This window comes from Colletotrichum paranaense (genome assembly GCF_030867605.1).
Source record: "Colletotrichum paranaense strain IMI 384185 chromosome Unknown Scaffold_1.1, whole genome shotgun sequence".
In the NCBI taxonomy this organism is placed as follows: Eukaryota; Fungi; Ascomycota; class Sordariomycetes; order Glomerellales; family Glomerellaceae; genus Colletotrichum; species Colletotrichum paranaense.
The window spans coordinates 2,037,632-2,057,820 of record NW_026848959.1 but is presented as its reverse complement, the minus strand read 5'-3'; the positions used below and the strand labels follow the sequence as shown (position 1 = coordinate 2,057,820).

Genomic DNA, 20,189 nt, shown 5'->3' with positions numbered 1-20,189 from the left:
GATGCCCATGATATCTGGGCAGCACGATGCTTTACCTTGGCGGTCGCCAATCTCCTAAATCAACAAGGTGTTTTCAGCCTTCAACGAGACCTACCCAGCAACACCATCCCTAATTACCAGTTGCATATTCACAGACAAATACCACCCAACAGCAGAATAAGATCTCAGAAGCTTGAATCACTGCCCTAATCAACCCGAATCTGCCCCTCAAGTCTGCTATTCCCAACGAGGACAAACGCACGCAAGCCCCCGACGAAGGTGGGCTGTCTTCGTCTCCAGATTCTCATCTGTGAGTCCCTGTAAGGGTCGCTGTAGATATTGCCTTGACATAATCTTTGCTCACGCCGCCATCGATCCTTTAAACAGGGGAGTCCACAATACAATTCCTGTCAGTCAAGCAGATTCATGACTGTTAGCGACCGGGGTTCCGTGACCTTGGACCATTACCAGGAGCATTGAATGGGCAGGTAGAGGTGTCAACCCGGATTGGACAGCAATATCTGCTTGAAGCTCTGTTTCTAGAGTATCCCTTCCCCGGATTTCGGTCTTACCAAGTCTATAATGCAGCCGACGCCGCAACGTCTCAAATGATGGACATTCAAGCGACCTCAAAGGGGAAACTTGACTCTTGATACCCACTCTCCAGTGAGACCGTCGAGAAAACCGCCGCCTCCTTTGAGAACTAGCACGCCAAGACGTTGAAACAAAAAAACAAAGTAGCTCGGTCCATCCCTTCGGACAATGGCAACCTTATGTCTCACAATCTCGCAAATTCTCCTTCCCTTATCATAATCTCCAGTGTCTAGTACAACCAGCCACAGAGTAAACCTCGTGGCTGGCGTGGCGTTCGATTTCGAAGTCAGCTCCAATTATACCTTTTATACTTTCGGCATGTCACATAGAGAACCTAATGCGCACTAGATAAAGTTATCGCCAGGTCTTTTACCGGCCTTCTTGGCTTGAATTTGCTATGATACAAATCGGCTTCGCCACTGCTTGGGCTTTGGACCCGTCTCGTCTTCCTCCCACTGTCTCGTTCTTCTGTGCTCTGCTCCATAAATTCGGGCAAGAGTCAACAAACGTTTCCCAAACCAAACCTAAGCGCGGCCATGAAAGACATTGTTCATTCGGCCCGCCCCTTTATGTTCCGTTGTTTATATGTAAAATGCTTTGGGGTATCTGTTGGTACACAAAAAACAGTGTGACAAAGGAGAGAGAACTAGAAAGAAAAAGTAGGTATAATAAAAGCAGTGTGTGTATGCGGCAGGTCCCTCGTGATGGCCCCTCTGAAGGGACAAGAGTCAATGCCGCCGCCGATTGGGATGAAACCTTTCCCCTGTCTTTCTCAAAGGCCCTCCCATGGAAAACAAAAGAAAACGCCGTGGTTCCGACTTATCCCAAACCTGGACTGATTCCCCCGTGCCATGCAAGAAAAGTAAAATGTTTTGTAAGGAAAATTATGTGTTCCGTGAGTGGTGATGTTGTGCGATGCTGCCGCAACGTCCAGGCCGCGGGGATGAGATCCGGTCTGCTTCGTAGATTATGTTGTTGTGTTGTACTTCTTTTCGTCCGCAGGCAGCTCGATGCCGCTATCGCGGTCCTGCGGATTGCTCCAGTGGGGCGACAGACTCCTCGGGGAATCTAACGGACTGCTCGGTAATGAGGTTGTGAACTCATCCTTCTGCCCCTTCTCTGCATCTTCGTTCTCTTCAAGGTATGCCGGCCGGAGCACCCGCGGTGGTAGCTCCACGTCGCTAGGGCGGACGTTGTACTCGAGGGCCTTCTTGCCTTCCTTGATAAGCTCCTCTGTCCAATTCAAGCATCTCTTGATGCTCACGTTGATCTTTTGGCTGTCGACGAGCAATTCCCGATGTTTCGAGAGATCCAATTGCAAGCGCTTCTCATCCCGAGTCCGGCGACGCAGGTCTCGTTCCGGATCCTCCTTGGGACTTGATATTGACATTGAATCCGTCTCGGAAAGCTCTGAAGACTCAAACATGGAATCATCCATATTTTCCTCCGCCTCCTCCTCGCTGAGATCCGACAAGTCCAGTCCTTCAATGCCTAGGCCTGCAGGAGTGGAGTCGGCAGAAGTCATCCGGCTCGACCCGCCCGAAGGAGGGACGGACAGACGTCCGGACCTTGATAGCCTCTTGTACCTCCTGAGTTCTGCCGTCTGCTTCCGCAACTGCTTTTCCAGCGACCTGTTGATTGCCTCAAGAGACGCGTTGGTGATTTCAAGATCCTGAACCTTGCGCTCTCTTCTCGCGTTGAGAACCATGTCGTTCAAGGGGTCTCCGTGAGATGACTTGGTCGGGCTGTGAAGGTCTTCGAGGTCGTTCTCCTCATCAGCCGAATCCTCCTCTTCCTCTTCCTCCAGATCGTCTGCTGCCTGTATTATTGACGCAATCGTGATCGGCTGTTGCGCAAAGAAACTCGGCACTGTCGGAGACGGCAATTCGGAGGGCGTCGATGTTTGCGAAGCCATGAATCTGGACATGATCATGGCATCTGTCGCTGGTGCCTCTGATCCAACCTGACTTGCCACCTGTGAGAGCGTGTCGGTACTCGTCCTACGCTTATGTGACGGCGGCGCGAGCGGCGGAGGGCTAGTCATGTGGGCACGGCCAACAGTGTGAGGCGGCATGCTATTGCTCTTGACTAATGGTGCGGACATCGGAGGTTGGGATGGCTTGTTTGGCGATATCGGTCGCTGGGCCATAGGGAAGCCATTCGCTGAACCTGCTGATGTCCTATGCAGCTTGCTCGACGCCGAAGTGACTGAGCCCGTCATTGATGCTGCAGATGAGGGCCGGAAACCAGGCTGTAAATTCGGAGCTCCATTGGCGTAGAAGAACTTGCTCGATGGTGGCTCCGGCGCCGGCGCAAGTTGCGGAGAGAGGGACGGTGCAAGCGACGGCGCCAGGACAGGCGTGAAACCAATACCAGGTGACGTAGGCCTGTTCTTTTCGACAGCACCGCCGTTGGCGTACATGAAAGTCGAGTTTCGCTGCTGAGGAGCTAGAGGTCTGGGCTGGGCTTTGAGAGGCTGAGCTTTCGGTTGGGAAGCTTGCGATGGTTTTGCCTCGCTGGCGTAGAAAAACTTAGAATCGTTTGCATCGTTCCTGCTGCTTACGCTTGAAGGCGGGCTGAAGGTGACGACCTGTCGTCTCGGAGGCTCGAGTGTCGGCTGGCGATCCCACTCGTTCCTGTCTGGGTCCGGAGTGCCATTCGGGGTTGTGTTGGTACTGCTCACACGGCTCTGGCGACTGCCGGTGCGAGGTGTGATATTATTCGCGGCGAGGAAAGGCGCAGGGCTTGTGAGGTCGTCCCTCGCACCCCCTCCATTGATGTGCGGTTGTGTGGGGTAATTTGTGTTGTTGTTACTTGTGTTGTCGTTGCGGCGACGACCCATGGGGGTGACGGCCGGGGGTGAAGGTTTCGCAGCGACTTTCGGGGTCAGAGGAGCTCGACCGATTGCCTTTGCGCTGAGGGAAGGCATCGCCGGTTGGCGAGAGGTCGTGCTGCCCCCTTTCTCGTAGGGGGGCATGGTGGGTGTTGAGGTAGCGGAAGCGGACGCTGGTGATGTGCCGATTGTGGGCGACGGGGTAGGCGAAGGCTTCGCTCGCGCGGCGTTTGCAGGTCGAGAGGGGTTCAGGACATTTTGGTCTCGTGTGCGGAGGGGTGTGCGCAAGCTGGAGGACAGGGCAGGTGGCTGTCGTCTCGAGGTTGAGGGTGGCGTCGACGTTGGGGTTGTTGCGGGCTGTGGTGCTGGTGTTGTTGTCGGCGTTGAAGAAGTAGTGTTGGTGGGAGGTGAAGGTGACGATGTTGTGTTTGGGCCGGCGGTGGTGGTGGTTGTTTTGGTGGTGCTGGCACTGGTGGCAGCAGCTGTGATGCGTCGGGGCCCGTTTATCGTTGGTGGGCCAGTGGCAGCAGCGGTAAGTGGCCGTGGTGGTGGGCGTGTGGTAGTGGTAGCAGCAGTAGCAGCGGCGGTAGGGGTGGGCGAGCGATCGACGGCGGCGGGATTGGTGTTATTAGTCGATGTGGGATTATTTGTGGTTCGGAGCTGGGCCGCCGTGGGTTTGCGGTCGACGGCGACGGCGGCGGGCGACGATGTTGCGGAGGTTGGAGCAGCAGAGGCACCAGGGCCAGAGGAACCCGAGGGAGCAGCCGATGGACGGGATGATGTCGTTGTCGTCGTCCCAGATGGTCTGGACGAGTTGGATGATGGACGATGAGCAGATGCGGCGGGGTTGATGCGGGTGGCGGGTGAGATGGATGGCCTGATGTTTCTCCTAGTTCGGGACGAGTCGGGCGTTTGCTTGCCCTGCTGAACGACGAGATGTTTTTGGTGTTGTTGGAGCTTATTGTTGCCCTGCTGCTGGGGACGCTTGGTATTGGTGGTGGTGGTGGTGCGTGGGTGAGTGCCTTTCAGTGGCGGCGATGTCAATGAATCGCCGGCGTGCCTTGGTGAAGGTGAGGGAGACGGAGCCGAGGGAGCAGTCGAAAGATTGTTGTTGCTCCTCCTGCTGTTGTTGCTGGTGTCGCTGCCACCGCCGCCGCCAACGCCCACGGAGGAGAGCGCTCGCATTTTCTGAAGGGGCAGCACCTAGCCGTGGCTGCGGGTACGTACCTGCAGGTGCGGGTGTGCGGGTGCGGTTGCAGATGCTGGTGCTAAAGATGAGGAAGTACCTCCCCCAGGGAGCGCTGCGAAAAGGAGGTTGTGGTTCGGGGAAAGGTACTTGACTGTGGTGCTCGAGACATTGGACGAAAGACCTCTGTGCTGGGACGTCCCTGGCGGTGCTTGGCTTCGTCCCTGGCCGTCTGTGTGTCTCTCTCTTGGACTCTGGAGTCTCTTGGAGTCTTTCTCTCCCGGTGTCCACCCCTGGCCCGGGCTGTCCCTTGGAAATTCTGGAAATAAACCTGAAGAAGGGGGGTCCCGCGCAAGGCCAATCTTGTCTGCGGTGTGTGCAGTGGGGTTGTTTTTGAGGGGGTCCCTTTTCGAAGGCAAGGTTGGGCGAGGGTTGTTGAAGAGCCTGTAATTCCGGTACGAGGCACGAATCCACGATGCGGTGTGTGTCGAATATCGCTACTGTTTCTGATCTCTTTTTTCCGGTTTTCGTATGCTCTTTTCGTGTGTGGCCCGGGGGTGGGAGAACTCCGTCGGTCAGAGTCGCTCGGTGTGGATAGGAGAGCCAGAGAATGAGGTTGTCGTGTGCATGTGTCTGTCTCTGCCTCTCTTTCTTTCTTGGTTCGTGTATGTTGTGGGTGTGTGTCTTTGCGCCTTGTTTCGTTCCAGATGATTTCAAACGAATAGACTCGATATCAAACGTCGTTGCGATTGAAACATGCGTTCGTGATCAACAGGAGTAATGTCGGATGTGAGACATGTGCCGTCAGGTGCTTAAGCCTAGAACAAGAGTAGACGTGTTCAGGTTAGAAAGAAACGCGGGAATGAAGGTGAGGGGGAGGAAGGAGGCGCGAGTTGAAGAATGAATGTCATTCAAAAGGGTAAGGCAAAGAGCAGAGACAAGGAACCATATGATGCCTGTCCGGAACGAGACGATAATTACGAGAGATGCAGAAATGCAAAATGACATCGTTATTCTTCATCGTTGACACTGCCAGAAGAACCCCAGCTCGGACTCGCCTCGATTTGGTATCCGTAGAACACCGGGAAACACAGGAACCACAGGAACCACGTTCACGACCGCGGCCCACGCTTCTATTATTGTGCCGCGTCTTGTGTGGTCCTCAACCTTTGGTGCTATAGTATAGAGACTGTGTGTTGTGGTTATTCCTGCATCCATTGACCATGCATTCGCGCTCCTCCTATCGCCATCCTTCCCCATCATTCATCTCGATTGGCATTTGTTTATTCATGCGTTGCGGCTTCAACACAACGGCATCCTGCACAAAAGACGACCATCAAACCCACCAACCCTGCCTTGTCTGCCTCGGCACCTAGTCCCTGTAGGCTGTGATCGGTGAGGATTCGGGCGGGCAGTAGGTTCCCCTAGTCTGCAAATGGTGAGTGGTTAGCGGGACCCGGCGGCGGTGACATGTCACCTTTCGATCTTCTTTGCTTTTTTCCCTTTTTTCTCCTCCCCTCTCTTGACTTTTGGTGTGGTGTGGACCTGTGAATGGTAGTGTCTGGCTTATTTTTGTTTTGGTCGGCGTCGGGGTCCGGGTGGTTCCATCTCGTTTATTTTCTTTTTTTTCTTCCTACCCGTCAGACCGTGTCCCGGGGGTCTGGCTGGTTGCCCGGCTCAAATCACCTTAGCGTTGAGTACGTACTCTTTCTGCACCGCTTACCTCATCATTCACTTTTCCCTCCTGCACACTGCACCTGAATTGCGCACCTCTTCATTACTGTACTGTACCCGTAGCGCGTCATGCTACTGAACAGCCTGAAAAAGGCTCGAACCCCGCCAGTGAACCCCGTGCCCCCCTTGTCGCTTAGCAGCCCGCGAGCTAAAGCTTGCACCACTCAGCGGCCTCGGAAAGCCGAAGTCAATGTTGCAGCCGCTGCAAGCTGACAAAGATTTCCCATCTTGCGCAGAACCTCCATGGGAAAGAGACACGACCACAACCGCAGCTTCCATATCTGAGTATTCAGCCACAACCTCGACTACGCTTCAATATCTTCTCTAGTCCTTTCCTTCAACTTCTCTTCCTCCCATCCCATCACCTCCGCCGTGGCCAACGGCCCATCACCGGGTCGCAATCATGGGCTACATCGGCGTCTCCCTCATCCTCGCCTCCTTCGTCTGGGTCATCGTCGCTCCTCCGCCATGGATACACCCCTTCATGCCGCCTTTCCTCCTCGCCTGGCGAAACGAAACAAAGCTCTTACCACCTTCCTCACGGTCAAAATCCTCTTCTCCTCCACCGCCAAGCGACCAACATGAGTCAAAGACGACGGCCTCCTCGACAACCATCACGAATAGGCACGCACCCGAGCCCTCCACCAAGGAACAGCCGCGCGATGCCCCTCCCCCACCAACGCTCAACCTCCCCGATGACCCCGTCGCCGCACCGGCAACGGCACCGGCACCGCGCAAAACCGGGACCGCCGTCTCTATGCCTCCTCCTCCTCCTCCTCCGCCAGTCATCCGCCGCTCATCCCCGAATCCTTCCGCTCCGGCGCCGCCCACGGTAACCGAACCAGAAGCCGAAGAACAAACAACACCAAAGGCAACCCCCGCCGCTCACGCCGCGCCCGTACCCTCCTTCAATCTTGAAGAACCCTCAAAGGCAATGGCACCGCCCACCCTCGGCGCACCACTCTCTTCAGTATCTTCCTCTTCCGGCTCCACGCTCGGCAAAGGAAGCATGCCGCCCCCTCCTCCGCCATCAACGACTTCAGCCAACATGATGCCGCCACCAGCCCAAACACCCCGCGGCCCAGTCCCTCCCCGCCTAGCCGCCTTCCCAGCAATGAACTCCCCCCAACGCGCCCGTGGCCCCGTACCGAACCGCGGCCCGGCACCCGGAAGCTCCTCCCTCGGCTCCTCCCTTGCGCCGCCGCCAACGCACTCCGCAAAGGCCCCCAAGCCAACACGCAAAGTCATCCTCACGCCGGGCCACTCCCCGCTCGACTGGGCGCGCATCTCTGGCCCCAACGCGGACCTGCGTAACCTTCCGCCCTCGACGCCCTACCTCAAAGTCACACCCTCGATGCTGAAAAAAATGACGGGGAGAAAGGGGAAGGACGCGTGGATGGCGTTGGGTGGGAGGGTGTACAACATCACGCCGTATCTGCCGTACCACCCGGCTGGCGAGCCCGAGTTGCTGCGCGGCGCGGGGCGCGATGGGACGAAGTTATTTGGGGAGATTCATCCCTGGGTGAATTACGAGACTATGCTCTCCGCGTGTCTCGTGGGGTTGTTGGTAGATGAGGAAGAGGGCTCGAAGCCGAGCGCGATGGACGAGATGGACTGATGTATATGGTCTGGTTTCATGTTCACATAAGATTTGGTCCTGAGAGAGGCACATACAAGCAAGATGCGGCAGTAGACGCCTGTATTTAAACAAGTCGAGCGTGCAAGCAGAATACGGATAGAGAGATACCCCTAACAATAGAAGCAGCGCCCGTCGCGAATGCAAGTCATACATCATCATTACCACCCTCCCTCCCTGTGCCGCCTTAACGCCTCCGGCCAAACTTGAACTTGAGCTCATCTTCGCTGTCGTCACTATCCGCAACTTCAATGACTTTCCGCGTGGCCCTCGGCTTCTTCGCCGGCGGCTCCTTGGCAGGTTCCGGCGCGGCCCTCTTCCCGCGAGTTTGTCTCGTCGACTGGCTCCGCGTGGTGTTCTGTGACTTCGTAGCCGTCGTCGCGTGCGTACTCCTCAACCGTGACGCCGGCATCGGCTCAGGTTCAGGTGCAGGCTCTGGCTCTGGTGCGGGCTCAGCCTGGGTATCGGGTATGTCTTCATCCTCTTCACTGTCATCACTCAAGACAACACGCTGTTGTCGCGACGTAGGCCGAGACACAGGTGGTGGCGGTGGCGGGGGCGCAGGCTCGTCCTGGGCTGTGCCGCTCTTCTGGCTCTCGTTGCCCTTCTTCTTGCGCTGGCTGTCGTCCTCTAGCCAGTAATCGTCTCCGATACCAAATTCCTTGGGCTTGACTTGCGTCAGGGTCACGATGACCTTTTGAGGTGGCCGCCCCGTGAGTTCACCCCGCGGCTTGAAGCGCTTGAAATTCTTCCTCCCGTTCCACCGTGGATCCCACCTGCCATTCTCATCATCTTTATCGTGACTTCTGTTGGCTGGTGGCTGACGTAGAGGCATCTCCTCGACGATATGCAACCGGCGGATTTGCTCCAAGTCAACATCGTCAGGCAAATTGGCCAAATCTTCCTTCTCTGCCTTGAGGCGGGCCTCCATCGCTTCTCTCTGCTGGCGGGCGACGTCTAGAACATCAATCTCCTTCTTCACCTTCTTGACCTTGGGGGCAGGCTTTGGCTCGCGTTCCGCGGGCTCGGGTGATTCGTTTCGCGGAACAGGCTCTTCTCCGGCGGCGATCCTTCGCCTTTTCACTGCGGCAGCTGTCGGGATGATATCCTCAATGTCATCGTCCTGCGCTGCAGGGCGTTTCCTTTGGGATCGTCTGTTCGTATCTGGTGATGGTTCGGCTACATCATTAGACGCGTGCGCGTCTTGAGAAACAAACAATCCTTCGTCCTCAGCTTCGGCCTCGACCGATTTGCTCTCAACCACTGAAGGAGTGAAGGCGTCGTCATCATCATCATCCGCGTCAAATCCAGCAAAGCGTCTCGTCGGTGCCCTCCGCACCCGACTTCTGGTAGCAGAAGGCTTAGGCGTGGGCGCAGACTCTTGTAGCGTATTCTGTGACGTAGTCGGCTGATCTATATCCATTGAGTTGGAGTCAACTCTTGCCACCTGTTCTTGCGGTGTTGTGCTTGCCGGACCCTGCGTCGGGTCCATCTCCAAAGGCCGGCGCAATATGCTGGCATCTTTGATGAGGATGGCCTCGAGGAACTCGTTTTGTTCGATGGGTCTGTGATCAAGTCGGAGAGAGACCTGAGTGAAAAAGTCGGCATACCAATCCACAGCGTCACCTTTGTTCGGTACGAAGCGGACAACTACGACACCTCGTCCTTCGCTACCGTCGTCAAATGAACCGAGGCCTTTCTCGCCAGCTTCCGTTTTAACGTAGAGAACGAAGTCGTCCACTGTTGTTGACTTTGGATCGACCTTTGTGTATAGAGCCTTGCCCTTGCCGTTGGTGATAGGCGCCAGAAGATTATCGAACTGTCCCTTGTCGTAGAAAATAAAGGTATACCCCTCAAAGATTTCCAAGCGGGCCTCGTCCGGCGCATACGCGGATGGAGGCCTTTCGACAGGCTCGCCACCGCGAGGAGGCAGATGATTCAACGGATCTGGCCAGTTGCCATCAAAGTCCGTTTCCAAAGCAGAGGATGCAGTAATGTCGTCGTCTTCTGGAGGTGTCGCGGCCGCGACAATGGCGTCCACGAAGGAGTCTGCAACGATGTACCTTCCGTTGATCAGCGCCTGCAATCCCTTGGAAGTGTTGCGCTTCTTTGTGACAACGTGTGTTGTATGCTGAATGTTATAATCCGCCAACAACTTCACGTCGAGCTGCTCAAGGTCGACACGCAGTCGCGAAAAGGGGTCGGACTGCATTTCTCGGCTTGAGAAGCTGAACGTGAGCGCCACAGGTTGCCAGGTCAAACTAGAAGATCGTCAGCAAGCTTCCCGCATCTTCGAACGACAAGACCCTTACCGGAACATGTCAGGGCAGCCACCCATCTTAATCTCTGCTGAAGCTGCGGCCACGACATGCTTCTCGCCCTTGTATTTGTGCCCGTCTACAGTCGTCCCGGTCTTGGTGCCCAAGTCTTCGATTGTGACGGTCGATCGGCGGGAGAGATGTTGCTAGGAAGATATTCAGCTATTGCACTAGCCAATCGTATTACGCCTACGTACGCTATCGCCGTCGGACACATTGTCGACCTCGATGGTCAGATGTTTGCGCGAGATGGTCTTATGAGAGATGGCCAGTTGTCCGGCTGCAAACCGTCAGTGAAGTTCGTGCAAGGTGTTCAACCAGTCATAAACCATACGTTCCGAGTCCGTTCGGCCGAAGAGATATCGTTTGCCTGGCCGGAGCCAAAGCCGTCGCCCTAGACATCAATCGCGTCAGCATCTCGCACAATTAGTGGGGTAGATTAAGATGTACCTTCGAAGACATTACCGTCAGTCTCTAATAGCCACATTACGACCTGTCTACGGAGGAAAGTGCCGCGGACTGGCGCGCGGTCCGGGTGCTGGCTTTGAAGCCGAGAATGGTGCGCAATGCGACGGGGTGGAGTTGGGGTAGAGGATGGGTGAAGGTCGTGTGCCCACACGCGTTCCATCGCGGGAAAGTGACGCCGGATCACGTGTCCACTTTCAGGCAACAACCACACCCCCTTTGAGCTTCCCTTTCGGTCTTCGCAATATCAGTCAAATACCTCTTGCATGCATTTGAGATTAATCCAAAGGATTGTGAATTAGCTTAGACGAAATTTGGCTCAATGGGTGTGGATCAAGGCTCGACAACATTCACCAATAGACCAAGGTTACGCGGGTATCAAGTCTGGTTCACAATGTGATGGGATCTTCAATGTTACTAGATCTTCGTCTCCTTACAACATCTACATCATCTTGCGGATATTATTGCTTGGCTTTGACGCCTGTCACCAAGGCTGTTGAATCGCCATCGCTGACCATGATACCCAGGATCCAACAGTTAACGAGGAAGAATCCTACGGATGACGCGAATAAGCCTGGGAAGAAGGTGCTAATGCCCAAGAACTCTAGATTGAAGCCCTGCTGTAACCAAGCAGCCTGGGACACAATCCACAGGCCCAAAGCAGTCGCCCCGAGCTTCGGGTTCGTGAGAAACGTTGAGCCGGGGAGGTAAATGGGCAGGAAGACCATGTACCACAAGAAATACTGCTCGAATGTTAGCCACAGCTTGTGAGACCGACTGAGTGGCAGCTTGCTCTTACCTGGCTTGTACAGACTTTGTTGAAGGTCACGAAAGCAAAGGTCTGAGCCATCATCGAAGTTGCAAGGTCCCTCTTTGCTAAGATGACCGGAATGAGCACTGTTGACAGCAGGATCTGTGGGAGAAAGGCGATAGATTCAATGCGGATGGTAGCTGTGGACGGGAAAGCGGACGTCAAATACAATAGCACGTTGTAAGGGCTGAAGTTGTGCCTGTGGTCGATCCTGGTGACGTGGTGGAAGTAGGTGTGCACCAAGAATGGCGTGCCATAGCTGTGAGGCGGTTAGCACTGCCCGGAATAGCCAGCCACTTGGGTTTTTACATAGAATACATGGCAATGTTGAGTCCCATGAAGGTCGTGAGACTGACGGCGGCCAACTTGACTCTCTCAGCATTGACAAACTTGACCAAGGCTTCGCCAATAGTCTGCGTCTGGGCGGGATCTGCCCCCTTTCGGCCGAGCATCTCCTCATCCATCCACCACACAATTGCTGGCGCATAGATGAATGGATAGATCTTGAAGTGGACTCCGAAGCCAAGCAACAGCCCCGCCAGCGTTGTCCGTCTTTCGAGCACAGCCCAAAGCAGCGCCATGACCAACACACCCAGGAGTCCCTCCGAGCTCCCACGGGTGCTGATCGTTGCGACCATGGGGTTCAGCAGCCAGATACTGGCAAACTTCAGTGCTCTCCCCATCTCCACGCCACGTCTCTCGAGAATGCGCACGATCAAGAACCCGGCCAGCAAGTCAGCGACCGCGAAAACGACCTTGCCCAATGAGAACCATCCTTGCCACGCCGTAGGCACAAGCATCCAGGCCAAAAGTGGCGTGTAGCGGTAAGTTTCGCGATCGTAGGGTGAGCGCCCTTGAGCAGTGAAGCGAGCGGCATCGGTGAAGACCAGATAGTCAATATCGGTGTACTTGACGGCGGAGTTGGCGTCCTGCCACAGGCCGTAGTATAGCATCGCCACACGGAGGAGCGCCGCGGCGCCGAAGAGCGGCACGGGCCGGAAGAACGCGTCGAGGCCGGCCATGCTGGAATATGAATCGGGTGAGATGTGTCTCGCCGCAGAATTGTCGGCTATCTAATCAGACGGTATTATTCGAGCGGAGTTACCCAGAAAGCCATTGAATATGCCCGGAAAGAAACGGTGCGCTGAAGCGAATGTGAGTTTCGGGGGTTGAAGCTTCAAATCCCCATGTTGCCATGATGGGAAATTTGAGTGACGTGGGCAAAACCGGCCAGCCCCTGGGCCCAGAAGCCCAGATGAGTGTGCTGGGCCCACGCCCCGGGTGCTCCATCTGCCGACCCCACTAAATTCAATTCTGACCCTGCACAACCTCGAACATCACTTCGAGTCACTGACTTCATCGACGGCCTCACTTTTTCCCGACCTCGCATCTCACCAACACCGTCTAATTGTTGCAGTAATTCAGGATGTCTAAGCGCGACCGGGATGGCAACATGCGGACTCATGAATCCAAACCGAAGCCGGCTGCGCCCGAGTCTCAATTCACCCCCATGTTCATGAAATTCCGCGATGAGCTAGACCAGCACCACGATCGTAGGGAGCGCATTGTCAAGGCATCGAGAGACGTCACCGCGTTGAGCAAGAAGATGTGAGCATTCAGCTATTCGTCTGGAATGGGACTTGACTAACAGGGATGCAGCATTTTCACCTGCCAAAGGTGACTCCCACCGATCTCACCTTGTTCTCATGCCGTCTACTAATACTGGGCCAGAGTCAACAAGTTGGGCGACCTTCCAAACTTCGCCAACAAGGAGATCGAAACGCGCATGGGCGAGATTCAGAAGCATCTCGCCGCCATTGAGAACGACATCCAAGGCGTCAACCGCTACCGCTATGCCCACTCTCTCCGCTGCCTAGAGGAGCTCGTTGAGGCCCTTTCCTTCTCCCACTACCTCCGAAACCAGACCCTCATCAGCGAGGAAGAGACAGCAGCGGCAGTCCCAGCCAACGTCTCAATCACCGAAAACGACTACATGTTTGGTCTCTTTGACCTCTTTGGCGAGATGATGCGTTTCGCTACGGTGACCACTGCCCAGACGGGTCAGCTGGCCGGCATAGAGGGCCGCAACATTCTGATGGATATCCATGAGCTGAGCAGCTGCTTCGAGATTCTTCCAGAGATTCCGACAAGAGACTTCAGGGGCAAAATGGAGGTGATGCGACAGTCAGTGCGCAAGGTAGAGAAGCTGGGCTATGGCTTGGCGATCCGGGGAACGGAACGGCCAAAAGGCTGGGTGCCTGACATGAAGGAGGACTTCGATCCTTCTTCTTTGGAATGACGTCGATAAATGTAGTACTGAACTATAGGGTATTACGGCGGTTGGCATGGCCAAGGAGAGGTAGCTGAATATGTAGAACAGAATTCTGTAAACATGGAGAGCATCGCTCGTCTCATTTGACAAGATTTAAGGGGCTAGCTTGACCGAAGCCCTATTACTCCGTCCACTGCGATGCAGATAATCTTTGCGCACTTACCTAGAAGAGATATTTGGGCAACTTTCCAAGTTGTACGCCGACTACCTTGCGACGACTCCTCTGTCGAGATTTTGGTTTGCGATCTCCTACACTGTCGTGCCTATCTTTCAATTAGTTGGGCTCCAATATCTTAATTTCCTTTCGATTCAGTCTCCAATAGAAACCTTCACTTATCACGTTTTGCGAGCGGCAAGTTCGAGCTCTGTGAAGCATTGCGACTCGCAAGTTGTGCAGAAGTACAAAGTAGAAGTTAGTGGGATAGTCGATTGCTAGCCGAAGCCTCTAGTCAGTTAAGCTTCACACAGGTTTTCGAGAAGACATTTGTACGGAAATCTACCGCGATGGGTATCCTCGGATTTGCAGTCTCGTACCGTATCGTACGTTCCAAGCCTAAGCTCATACTACGCACTAAAAACACGAAATCGTTCGAACGTCGAAAGAAAAGTATTGGCTATTGGAAACCCATCGAGGATGTCACACGTGGACCGAATTACTGGAAGAGTAACACCTCTTCCCTCACTCCCGGGTGCTGAGATTGAAGCCGAGGTCATTGCCAGATTACAATCCGCTAATTTGGCCCTGACTGGATCTGACGCAACGAAAGAAGCCATTCTCTTTAACATTCACCAATATGACATCTTGCACCTAGCCACTCACGACTACTTTTCGGAGGAGTTCTCAACACTCTCAGAAATATCTGTTGCTAACGGAAAGTGCATCTCTGTTGAAGGCTTCTCTGACGCAGGCATGGATCATGAGCTCGTTGTTATGAGCCCCTGTCACACTGGAGGAGTGTCTTATGCCGGTGGTGGGAGTACCGCAGGATTTGCTACAAGTCTGATTGCTTCTGGCGTGAGAAATGTGTTAGTCACTTTGTGGCCTATCAATGACAACATTACAGTCATTTTTATGAGACGCTTCTATGAAAGCCTCGCATCGGGTCAGTCACTGAGAGAAGCCTTGAAGGCAGCTCAGTCAGCTATGTTTCAGGCGCTTCCGCGGGCAGTCGAGATAGAGTTGGCCGAAATAAGGGATTTACTTGGGAATGGCGAAAAGCAGGATACTGAGAGAATCATAGCACCGCTTGGAGGCAAAAAGGGTCATCTGAACTATTCTCAGCCGACATATTGGGCGGCTTTCGTTCTGATGGGGGCTGACTTGAACGTTTCTGAGAGCCCCGAGGAGCACCATCCAGAGTCGGGTAGCAACACAGAACACCGGCATAGACCTGTGTATTATAGAGGTGGTCCAAGGATTATAGGTGTGCAGTGGAGTTAGGGATGGAGAGTTAAGACCAGAGCACTATCTGATTCACCTGAGAGGATTACAGCAGCGGGAGAAATCAGAATGGATTTTACTCAGTATCTGGGAGGTGCTTTTTGGCTCTCCGATATACCCCATCGACTGCGAGTCGACATTAGTACAAGCAGGTTCACTTCTTCTTTAACTCAATAATACCTCAAGTGAGTTGTCGAACGAAGAAAACTGCGGGAATAGGGTCGGATGAATGTATAACTACCTAGCCTTTACTTTTTCCGATAAGAAGATCCATCACAACAATCCCAAACTACCTAGAGAATATTCTCAATGATAGTCGAAACGTATTCGTGATCCAACGTGAAGATGACTTGGATGACAACTCGGATGATGAAAGCTGGCTGTTGGCCTGATTTTACCTGATATCGTTGTAGGAGGAACTATAACAAACAGTAAAACCTGGTAAAGCCCACCCATCTTAGGACTACGTCGTTCCGCTGTTTTTACCACACATGCCGATTACATGATATGTAAGCGTAAGACTGTCTTTGAGGTGCTTCTCCATGGATCTTGCATTTTCATGAGCTTAGCCCATTTATCCTCCGAATCTTCCACTTCAATACTGGCTTCGCTGAGTTACTGAAACCTTCACCGGAAAAAAAAGGAAAATATTGCCCTCCGTGGCATGTTTTCAAATAACATTAGAATTGACTTGACCTCATGTCCTGATAAGCATTACCGATTCCGCGTCTACTAACCCCGTCTCTAAGTGAAACAGACGAGAGCGTCTACTTAAGCTAGACATTGAGGCGTGCCAAACTCCTTAAGGACTTGGAGTGAGGACTGAAATCGGCCAGCGAGAAGGCCCGTAAGACCGACCTAACGAAACAAACTCCCACAAAATGCCTTGATTCACAAGCTTGACCCACCCTCACATATGTGACAACCCAGCACCAAACATCGATGGTTAGGCCTATGCACGATAGCTCACAAAGCCAGATCGTCTTTAGGCCTCAAGCGCTCTGGGAACCTCCAAGCGAAGAGCACCGTGACGAGATACATAAGAAGGGAGTCGAAAACGTAAAGTGTCCATTCGTGGGAAAGAGAGTAACCCGTATATCCCTGAGCGAACTCGACAACTCTGAAGATTGATCGAACCATGATGAGCAGACTGACGGCATAAAGCATGTAAAGGCTCTGTTCCCATGGGATTAGGCCGTCCAGGGAGTCGGGAGTGGGTGCTTGTCTCATTCTGCGGTGGAAGACGACGGCGATAGCACAGAAGAGGCCAAACATGATGATCTGGACAACAAGGCCGATGATGACGATCCTCTCACCCCAAGTCGCGAGACCGGGCTTTTGGATCACCATCATACCTGAAGCGCCTCCCTGAATTAGGAAAGAAACCAGATCTCCAAGGACAAACGTCTTCGTCAATTTGGCTGGTCGGATCATCGAATATTTCTCGGCGTGGATACTCGTGATAATTCGACCGAGGATCATGTAGATTGAGGCGGCAAAGAGGACGGGTGCGATGATGATGAACATGTTCTGGATGGCGAACGTCATGATTCTGTCGGTCTTGTCGTGGGCGCTAGCGCGCGCTCCATATCCTATGACTTCAACTTACTGGGAGTCAGTACATCGAGGTTTATCAAGAGCCATTGCGCAACTTACAGAGGCATCCTACTGCAAAGACGATGCAGAAGCGAGCACGAGTCCTCCAGATCTTCCAGCTGATGTAGAGGAAAGACAATAGAAATATAATGAGAAATAGGATCGCCGCAGGTTTGCTCGGGAGATAGCGCCAAAGGTAGGCTCCTCCTTTGGTAGGCTTAACTCCTGGCACTGGCGCGAAGTAACCATCCGTAGACATGGCTGCAGGCTAACGAGCGTCTGGTGATTCGGATCAGAATGTACGAAGAATTACGAGAAACTTCGGCAAGAATGGCGAGCAATGTTGAGGGAGACTGCCGTCAGAAAGGACTATCTGGGAATTCGAGAAAGCAAAGAAATGGACGGGTATATGTACGCCGAGGAGCAAACGAAGCTGTCCACATTGTAAAGACATGCCAGTACCCAAAAGAGACATCCGAGCTCCACAAAGTCTAGACAAATCTAAGCCTCATTAGCTCCGTGTTTGCATATTTTTTTCTACTCTATGCCAGGCCGTGAATGCTCGGATAGAGTTGCGGTTGAACGGGTTCGGATCGCTTGGGGTGTGGGGCATACGGACCCGAGTCGGGTGGTAAAGAATACGCGGAACAAAGCATCAACCCGAGCAGCTTACCCGAGGGTTTACAGCTCGGGTCAATAACGCGCATACGCTCATTTCGACAATTCAATAATATATCTCCCCAAAAAGAATCTCTTATCATAATGCAGCCTTGGCTTTTGCAAACGCGTGAGCAGTGTGAAGGGAAGAACGGCAAAACCGCTGCCAACATGAAGCAACCTCGCTGAGAAAACACGCCTTCGCTATTTCTTGGTGCCGGAGACTTCTACCGTCTGCTTTATTGCAGCACTTGCAAAGTTTCACCTTCAAAATGAGGCTAAGAGCATCAAATCACCAAAATCTGTATCAAAATGTGATACCTATGCTGATGATCTGAATCTCCAGGTCAGTTAATGACATCAGCAGCATCTAGATCGCTACTTCTCCTCCAGTGTAAATGGGCGAAAACGAAGAGAATATATAATACTGAGCGTTTTCGTTCTCTTCCAAGACCCATGAGCCCGGAAATTTCCAATCAGATCCTGGGCATCACGGACACCCATTGCACAAGGGGTCATGTGCAAGAATGAGGCCACTGATCGAGAGTACGAGATCCAAAAAGAACCAGACTTTTTGCCTTGAATTCGGTGCATGAAACTCAGATGCTAATAACATATGATTTGAGACTCAAGTATGACATCCTCAAAAATTAACATTATTTCCGAGACTACATAAGTTTTTATTAGTGTCGTTCTAAGCGCCGGAGTGGGCAGGAAGTTCCAGTTGATTTGCCCCAGGGGCTTCCTTGACTCTTTGAGGGGTCTGACCGAACATCATTGTATTCAGCGTTGTAATATAATGAGATGTCGAAGGCTCTCTACTGAATTGGTGGTCTGTTTGGACATTCGCAGTCTGGAAGGGTGAATGTACATACGAGGCAAGGGCAGTCGGCAACTTCGCGACACAATACCTAGGCTACTACACATCTGCAGAACCTGTGGTATTGCGGTAAGTGTTGTATGGGCAGGTGGTCAATTGATTGATGTTTTAATTGGCCTGGGGACGTTTGATATCATTGGTTGAAACTGTCGGAGATTAGCTACTATCGGATGAAGATGCAAACAGCAAGGGAGCTAATGCAAACGTGTAGGTAGGACCGTATCGAGGATGTTGAGAGCCGGCGAGCCGTCTAGTGTTTGCCACTCCGAAGCCTGCATGAGATAGCCGAGGAGAACCCCGCATCACGGATGTAAGGCCACCAAGAGGGATCCATCTATCGACTCTGCATCCTCATCCCAACAATGGCAAATTTCGAGCAAGAGAACATTCTGCGAGGATGATTGATATCACTGTTTCTGGAACCCATCGAGAGGTGAGTGATGCGCCTGACTGCTTTTTTATGTGCCTGAGAAGCTCACCTCCGTGTCAACGCAGATCGGCTTTGCTGTAGGTCATCAGGCTGCGAAGCAAGTTGCTGGGTCAATTGCCTTCTACCGTTATTTTTTCAAAGACTTCAGCGGGTTAGAGTGGTCCACAGTACAGGTGAAGACCCGAGAGTTTGTGCCACACCTCAAAGCCAAGTTTCCCTCATACTATGAAGAGATCGAAGGGATAGCGGAAGGTGCTGCCGTGGACGTTCTGGATGTTGTTGCATTGAACATACGAAGCGAGATCGCTTTTGGTCTCTTCGAAACGGAACCGACAAGACCCACGTCAACTACATCAGTTGAAATGGCAGTGGACGGATGCACTGCACTAGGCTGGAAGACTCCTGGAGGGTCTACATTTCTCTCACAGAACTGGGACTGGAAGAACGAGCAAAAACCAAATTTGATCATCGTTCGCGCCAAACCGCATGGTGGGCCCGGCATCGATCTGCCAGCTTTCCAAATGATCACTGAAGCAGGAATCATTGGGAAAATTGGATTCAACGAGCACGGTGTGGGATGTCTCCTTAATGGGATCCGCGCGAAGGGCGTCAACTCAGAGCGTATGCCAACCCACTTTGCTCTGCGGACCATTCTGGAATCCAGGTCAAAAAGAGAGGCCCTGGAAAAGATAAAGAGCGTGGGGTTAGCTGGAAGCAGTCACATTCTTCTCGGCGACCACTCAGGCCCTACTGGCCTCGAGTGTACCAGCATTGGGTTTAGGGAGCTGCCGGCTGATGAGAATGGTCGTGTCGTTCATGCCAATAACTTGATATTGGATCATGAGGGCGTCCTTGAGCCACTCTGGCTTGTAGATTCACCGAAACGTACTGCCCGTATGAGGGAGCTAGCAACGCTAGATGTTGGCGAGAACGCCGGCTTCAAGTCATTGCTAGAGCTTTTCAAGGATGAACAAAACTTCCCAAGCTCCATCAACCGGAAGCAAATCGGAAAGGATGATTCTGGTACTCTTTTCAATGTGGTGTTTGACCTCACCGAAAGAAAGGGCATTATTTCCATTGGTCGGACGACGGAGATTGAGGAGCAGATCGAAATTGGATTCTAATGTCGTATTCTGAACGTGCTATGAATTTACTTATAGGTTCTCTGGCCAGTATGCCTTGGCTTGTGTTCTGTTTACCAACATGAAAAAAGGAATAGACTTTGGCGACACTTCGTGTCACTTTAAATACGTAATCGTGGATCGCGTCAAAATTTCGAGAACTATTGCAAATACCA

General features: G+C 53.0%; 8 protein-coding genes across 8 annotated transcripts; 4 read left to right on the top strand and 4 right to left on the bottom strand.

Annotated features, from left to right (window-relative positions):
- Positions 1 to 1,540: 1,540 nt before the first annotated feature.
- Positions 1,541 to 4,591, bottom strand: CPAR01_00743 (uncharacterized protein; the record flags this gene model as incomplete). Its single annotated transcript, XM_060485033.1, has 1 exon — positions 1,541 to 4,591. The coding sequence occupies one exon, from the start codon at positions 4,589 to 4,591 to the stop codon at positions 1,541 to 1,543; it is 3,051 nt and encodes a 1,016-aa protein (XP_060355890.1).
- A 2,138-nt stretch (positions 4,592 to 6,729) lies between these two features.
- CPAR01_00742 (uncharacterized protein) lies at positions 6,730 to 7,944 on the top strand (the record flags this gene model as incomplete). Its single annotated transcript, XM_060485032.1, has 1 exon — positions 6,730 to 7,944. One exon carries the CDS (start codon positions 6,730 to 6,732, stop codon positions 7,942 to 7,944), a length of 1,215 nt encoding a protein of 404 aa, XP_060355889.1.
- Positions 7,945 to 8,149: 205 nt separating this feature from the next.
- Positions 8,150 to 10,908, bottom strand: CPAR01_00741 (FHA domain-containing protein; the record flags this gene model as incomplete). The annotated part of the gene is made up of 5 exons (XM_060485031.1): positions 8,150 to 10,223; positions 10,275 to 10,426; positions 10,478 to 10,560; positions 10,615 to 10,674; positions 10,731 to 10,908. 5 exons carry the CDS (start codon positions 10,906 to 10,908, stop codon positions 8,150 to 8,152), a joined length of 2,547 nt encoding a protein of 848 aa, XP_060355888.1.
- A 298-nt stretch (positions 10,909 to 11,206) lies between these two features.
- Positions 11,207 to 12,578, bottom strand: CPAR01_00740 (mannosyltransferase; the record flags this gene model as incomplete). The annotated part of the gene is made up of 3 exons (XM_060485030.1): positions 11,207 to 11,488; positions 11,545 to 11,815; positions 11,866 to 12,578. The coding sequence occupies 3 exons, from the start codon at positions 12,576 to 12,578 to the stop codon at positions 11,207 to 11,209; spliced, it is 1,266 nt and encodes a 421-aa protein (XP_060355887.1).
- A 404-nt stretch (positions 12,579 to 12,982) lies between these two features.
- Positions 12,983 to 13,855, top strand: CPAR01_00739 (translin family protein; the record flags this gene model as incomplete). Its single annotated transcript, XM_060485029.1, has 3 exons — positions 12,983 to 13,164; positions 13,216 to 13,233; positions 13,288 to 13,855. 3 exons carry the CDS (start codon positions 12,983 to 12,985, stop codon positions 13,853 to 13,855), a joined length of 768 nt encoding a protein of 255 aa, XP_060355886.1.
- Positions 13,856 to 14,522: 667 nt separating this feature from the next.
- CPAR01_00738 (uncharacterized protein) lies at positions 14,523 to 15,329 on the top strand (the record flags this gene model as incomplete). Its single annotated transcript, XM_060485028.1, has 1 exon — positions 14,523 to 15,329. One exon carries the CDS (start codon positions 14,523 to 14,525, stop codon positions 15,327 to 15,329), a length of 807 nt encoding a protein of 268 aa, XP_060355885.1.
- A 966-nt stretch (positions 15,330 to 16,295) lies between these two features.
- CPAR01_00737 (RTM1) lies at positions 16,296 to 17,184 on the bottom strand (the record flags this gene model as incomplete). Its single annotated transcript, XM_060485027.1, has 2 exons — positions 16,296 to 16,933; positions 16,986 to 17,184. The coding sequence occupies 2 exons, from the start codon at positions 17,182 to 17,184 to the stop codon at positions 16,296 to 16,298; spliced, it is 837 nt and encodes a 278-aa protein (XP_060355884.1).
- A 1,675-nt stretch (positions 17,185 to 18,859) lies between these two features.
- CPAR01_00736 (isopenicillin-N N-acyltransferase) lies at positions 18,860 to 20,016 on the top strand (the record flags this gene model as incomplete). The annotated part of the gene is made up of 2 exons (XM_060485026.1): positions 18,860 to 18,895; positions 18,958 to 20,016. 2 exons carry the CDS (start codon positions 18,860 to 18,862, stop codon positions 20,014 to 20,016), a joined length of 1,095 nt encoding a protein of 364 aa, XP_060355883.1.
- Positions 20,017 to 20,189: the final 173 nt, after the last annotated feature.